At 46.1% G+C, this 6,168-nt stretch overlaps 1 protein-coding gene across 1 annotated transcript in view; it reads left to right on the top strand.

Annotated features, from left to right (window-relative positions):
- The first annotated feature begins 1,763 nt into the window (after positions 1-1,763).
- GFM1 (G elongation factor mitochondrial 1) overlaps positions 1,764-6,168 on the top strand; it is a 39,768-nt gene continuing 35,363 nt past the window's right edge. Inside the window, 3 exon segments of the mRNA XM_035132545.2 lie at positions 1,764-1,880; positions 5,141-5,293; positions 5,572-5,704. Coding sequence (XP_034988436.2) covers positions 1,833-1,880; positions 5,141-5,293; positions 5,572-5,704 — 334 coding nt within the window. The 5' untranslated portion in view covers positions 1,764-1,832.

The raw sequence follows: 6,168 nt of genomic DNA, 5'->3' as shown, positions 1-6,168 counted from the left end.
TGAGTCTCTGGCTAGATGCATTATTTGGCTCACGGCCTGAGTTGCTTAGTTACGCTGACCTCCCAAATATTCAAGAATCTTAAACTTGAAAAAAACAACTAAACCAGGGGTCGGCAAAGTTTTTGTGGCTTGGACGAACTGGTCCCGCAGACACCGTGGTGGGCCGGAGTGTGTGCGCGTGCACGCACGCATGCACAAATGCTATTTCCAGAGCTCCTTCCAGCACAGAGGAGGTGTGTGCAGCTTCCCATTGGCTGCGGGAGCTTCCTGCAGCCAATGGGAAGCCAGCCAACATCGGAGAAGGCGGTCCCCGCTCTGCTCTGTGCCGGTTTAGCGTGGCGCACGGGAGCCGACTAAGCGGGCAGTGGGGGTCCGGTTAAACGACCCCCATCAGCCACTTGTGGCCCATAGGCCTTAGGTTGCCATCCCCTGAATCAGTTCCTTCTCAAAGAACTGTGTATAAAAACATTTTAAACTTGGATATAACTCATCAGTAGCAATAAAAAGGTAGGTTGTGGCGCTCATCTCGCTTTACAGGCCGAGGGAACCGGCATTTGTCTGCAGACAGTTTTTCCGGGTCACGTGGCCGGCCAGCTTCTGTTGCAATGGAACACTGAAACCAGAGCAGCACATGGGAACACCGTTTACCTTTCCGCCGGAGCGGTACCTATTTATCTACTTGCACTTTTTGGTGTGCTTTCGAACTGCTAGGTTAGCAGGAGCTGGGACAGAGCAACGGGAGCTCACCCCATCACGGGGATTTGAACCGCTGACCTTCTGATCGGTAAGCTCAAGAGGCTTAGTGGTTTAGACCACAGCTCCACCCGCGTCCCATCAGTAACAGCACACAAATACAAATACACAACAGCGCTGTAATTCTACTATTTCACATCACTGGGCTTTTAGAGCATAGCTGTCAACTTTCAGATTTGAAAATACTGTAAGGGATCAGCAGCCTCACCTATCTCGGGGAGAGTCTACGGCATATTTAACAATCCAGGATAGCAGCGGGAAATGGCGCTGGAATAAGGGAATTTCCCACAAAAAAAGGGAGGGTTGACAGCTATGTTTTAGAGCTGTGTGTGCACTTAGAATCGGGGTTTCTATAGAATTATCACTCGGAATGAAATTGAGATCCAGATCTCAGCTTCGTTGTGTGCCCACTTGGGTAAAGTTTACTTTTGAAAATACCTGCATCAACACCTGCAGTTTTTATTTATGACCTGTGCTTCATTGTAAGGTCCCACCAATTCAAAAACACAATACTAACTGTTTAAAACAAATACAGCGTGGGTCCCAAGAACATATATCTCAAATGTCAGCAGCTTCACGCCGTTGGAGTTCCTTTGCTTCGAGCACAGCTACGGTACGTACCTTAAGGCCCTGATCCACCTCCTTTCAGAGGCAATGGATCTGACTGGGAGGAAGAACAGCAAGGAAGAACAGCATGTTCGACGTGTGCCGAGCTGCGTCTGCGTTGCAGCCCTCTAACCCACAACAGTAACTTCACACCCTCCAGGAGAGACCCATGAATGCAAACGAACTGTAGCTTAAAGCAGCAAACAATCCATTTGGGGGACGGGTAGGAATAGGACACTACTCATGCAAACAAGGCAAGGGGGGAAAGCAAGGTTCCTTCCTTCCAAAGCAGATTCCCCTTCGGAGCAGTTCCTCCCTCCTCCCTAAAGGGGGCGCTGCAGCGGAGTGTCCCGCTGGGCAACTCTATGGCCCTACCCCGGAAGCGCAAGCCGGCTAAGGCAGGAAGTGGGGCTCGGAGTCGTGGACGGCGTGACATTCAGCGGCGGGGACTGGAAGCCTGTGCGCTGCGCGTCATGTTGAGGTGCCGGAGGATCGTGGGCTCCGCGTTGCCTCGGCGACAGGTACTGAGGGCGGCGAAGGGGGCTGAGCAACCCCATTCAGAGTTTCGGTGGGATATGAGAACGAGAAGCCACATTGCCTGGGCAGGATCCTGGTGGGGACGGTACTCGAAATTTTGCTTCTTTAAAAAATAGAGTTGAATGGCAGACAGAAAACCTGCAGGTGAAGCTTCTGTAGGGCGGATCCTCACCGTACATTTAAAAACACATGGCTTCATTTCTGGGAACTGTATTTTCACACACACACATCCTAACAGAACTACAATTTCCAGGGTCCTTAGCAAACCCAGGATTCTCGGGGGGTGCGACTCACGCACATTTAATATACGGTGTCCTTGTAGCATTAGGGAAAATCCTCCTTGGTATTCCACCTGCCTGTTTGTTTGTTCCTTACATTTATATTGGCTGCCCATTAGTAACGATTCCTCGGGGTAGCTTGCGATGAAGTTGCATTTGGAAGATAACATCGGTATGTATTAGAATCGACAGTAAACTATAAAAGATTGGGGGGCGGGGGACCAACCACTTCTTTACAGCAGAGGAAACTGCTACTGAGAGAATACAACCCAGGATAGACAAATGAAAGTTGTTCTTCACACAGCAGATAACTATGGAGTTTGCTCCCACAGGATGTGGTGATGGCCATCAGCCTGGACGGCTTTCAAAGAGGATTAGACAACTTCATTGAGGATAAGGCTAGCCATGGCTACTAGCTCTGGTGGCTGTGCTCTGCCTTCACCATGTTCTGCCTTCACTGCCAGAGGCTGTATGCCTCTGGATACCAATTGCTGGGAGTCATGACTGAAGAGAGCGCTGCTGCACTCCCAAGTTCTGCTTGTGGATTTCCTATAGGCCAGGGGTTCCCAACAAAATTTTCTTGAGGACCCCTCATCGAGCCGCTATTGTGACAAGGACCCCCATTAATTCCTAATCCTAAAATTAAAAAGTGAGAGCCAAATTAAGAGTCTTTTTATATTTTATATTTATACGTTTTTTACAGTTCTTCCTCTTCATCTGTAGGCCTTTGTCGTTTTAATGAACCACTTTTTAACCAACGGTCCAATTTTAACTACGCGAACTGTAGCTTCCGCGAAAAACAACGCTTTGTTTACAAACACTACTGTTTTGCAAAGAGTCAGCGTGCGCCAGGGAGGAGGGAGGGGAATGGAGAAGACAGGGTACCTGCGCAGTAGCGCACAAATGAAGCCGACGCGCGCAAAGCATCTTGGGGAGGTGAACGTTAGTAGAATGTGCGCACTGCCTCTTTGCAAAACAGTAGTGTTTGTAAAGCGCCACCTAACGGCATACAGCAGAACTACTGCCTCTATCTAATTCTAGTTTTGCGCTAGACTCTGCTCATGCAGGAAGCGGCCAAAACAAAAATCTGTTATCATACGAAATATATTTAATATATTTTTTATTCTAATAGCATCTTGCGGACCCCTATGGCATAGCTCGCGGACCCCTGGGGGTCCCCGGACCACCTGTTGGGAACCACTGCTATAGGCATCTGATTGGCCACTGTAAGAACAGGGTGTTGGATTAGATGGGCCTTTGGCCTGATCCAGCAGGGCTTTTCTTGCATTCTTAATGTAGGGCTTACAGGAGTAAGTCCTATTGAATTCAATGTTTGATTTGACCTTAGATTTTGAATTTGATGTGGCTTCCTCCTAACCCAGGAAAGTGGTTTTAGGATTGCAGCCTTATTAAACCTCCTCAACCCATGTTGAACACTTCTTTCAGTGCCGGATTTACGTATAAGCTAAACCAAGCTATAGCTTAGGGCCCCAGTCTCTTGAGGGCCCCCCAAAATTTAAAGAAAAAAAACTGGATGTACATTTCCAAAATATAAGATAAAATACAAATAAAATAAAACCTACATACAGCAACAGTGGCAAATGGCTTTAGATACCTCTTGAGTCCATAAATTACCATATAGCATATATTCAACACAAAAACCAGTGACAATTTGTTGTTGACAAATGACAGCTGGACATATAAAGGGCCCGATTACCTTCAGTAGCTTAGGGCCTCATCAAACCTAAATCTGGCCCTGACTTCTTTACATTAAACTAAATTATTACATCTTGTATGGGTGAAGGATGTAAGTCAGTTACTAGCATAGCACTCTGTTAATGAATTTTGGAAGTCTTGACTTCAGAATACTCTAATCCCAGTTTTTGTAGAAAATAAACATTTTGTTTCAGTTATCATAAAGCTTGGGAGTATCATACATATTCAGCCCAGAATACTATAACTTTAAGAATATTAAAACTCAGGATATTGTGTCAATTACTATAAGGGTTGGAAGTTAAACATGAACATGTGTTCTAACAATTAGGACACTACTAGAATCATAGAATCATAGAATCATAGAATCATAGAGTTGGAAGAGACCACAAGGGCCATCCAGTCCAACCCCCTGCCAAGCAGGAAACACCATCAAAGCATTCCTGACAGATGGCTGTCAAGCCTCTGCTTAAAGACCTCCAAAGAAGGAGACTCCACCACACTCCTTGGCAGCAAATTCCACTGCCGAACAGCTCTTACTGTCAGGAAGTTCTTCCTAATGTTTAGGTGGAATCTTCTTTCTTGAAGTTTGAATCCATTGCTCCGTGTCCGCTTCTCTGGAGCAGCAGAAAACAACCTTTCTCCCTCCTCTATATGACATCCTTTTATATATTTGAACATGGTTATCATATCACCCCTTAACCTTCTCTTCTCCAGGCTAAACATACCCAGCTCCCTAAGCCGTTCCTCATAAGGCATCATTTCCAGGCCTTTGACCATTACTAGAATATAGTAGCTAGAAAGCTATTACTATTTTAATTGGTATTGTTAGGTGGGCACAAGGGAGCACAAATATAGACTAAATAGATACTATAGCTATTAATTTTGTCACTGCAGGAAGTAAAACAGGTGACACTGGAAAGTATGGTATTTAAGAAAGATAATTGAGGGAGAGACAAAGGCGACTGGTCCCTCAGCAAAGGTGGTGGAGTAGCCCTGCTCCTCTCTTCCTCTGCAACTTGGTGTAATATCACCTTTCAAACCGAATGATCCTCCTTCTGTGCACTGTTCTGGGGGTTCTCTCAATCCCCCAAAATCAGGGGGCAAAGTGGGGAATCCCTTTTGTAGAAGTAACACCATTTGTTAAATGAATCCTAGCAATAATACTGACAGTTTTTCTGTGCTGCACTTAACTGTTGTCTTGTGTAATGTAATCCGTTGCAATAACATTCCATCCCATTTTTGTGTTTCAGCTGTTTTTTAATAGCTGCAGATGGTGCTCTTCAGGAATTATTCCCAATGAAAAGATCCGCAACATCGGAATCTCTGCACACATTGACTCTGGAAAGACTACATTAACTGAGCGCATTCTTTTCTACACAGGAAGGATAGCACAAATGCACGAGGTACTTCTGAATGTGATCAGAGAGGAGGGGGACTCTCCAGAGCAGAATAAGCAAAGAGCAGATTTGGAGGGAGCACAGGGGGTTGCAGAGGGGAAGAAGGGAAGGGAAAGCCCTGTTGTGCAAGTGGAAGTCTACTTGCCTGATGTTTGATTTGACCTTAAATTTTGATCTGTCAATTGGGCAATAAAGCAGATCCTTGCCTTGTACAAGAGGACACAGGTGTACATGCAGAAATGCACTGACTTGCAGAAATGTTGATATGTCTTCTTTCACCTTAGGTAAAAGGGAAAGATGGGGTTGGTGCTGTCATGGATTCAATGGAGTTGGAACGACAACGGGGGATCACTATTCAGTCTGCAGCAACTTTTACCATGTGGAAAGACACCAACATTAATATAATTGACACCCCAGGTAATAGTCATGTAGGGTACTAAATATGTTTCTAGCACTTCTATGCCTGGCATGAGCAACACACCCAGTTGTTAAGAATGTATAATTTTTATCCATAGCCAAAATGACATCTGCTTTGTAAATTGCTTTCTAAGGCTGGAGGCCTAAGCTCTACTCCCTTCCCACTGGGCTTTTCGGAGCACCATCACAGGTGCAGCTCAGCCACTCCGTGGCCACAGAGGAAGTGGGGCAGGGCAGTTGGGCCTGATCTGTGTGCCATTTCCAGGTTGGCTCAGTGATGGTGGCCTTTGTCAGTGCCTGATGGCAGTAAGACCAACTCAGGATCCAGTGGATCTCGGGCCAGCTTGCTCCTGCCCTTAAACACCCTGTTGGTTTGACAGCATGTTTGATGGCTGGCAGGAGGCTGATTCAACTGGTAGAGGTGAGAGAAGAGAAATGTCTTCTTACCCCAACACCACCACCCC

The sequence above is a fragment of the Zootoca vivipara genome, chromosome 5, assembly GCF_963506605.1.
Source record: "Zootoca vivipara chromosome 5, rZooViv1.1, whole genome shotgun sequence".
NCBI lineage: Eukaryota > Metazoa > Chordata > Lepidosauria > Squamata > Lacertidae > Zootoca > Zootoca vivipara.
The sequence above is the reverse complement of the archived record's forward strand: the minus strand, read 5'-3'. Positions and strand labels throughout refer to the sequence as shown.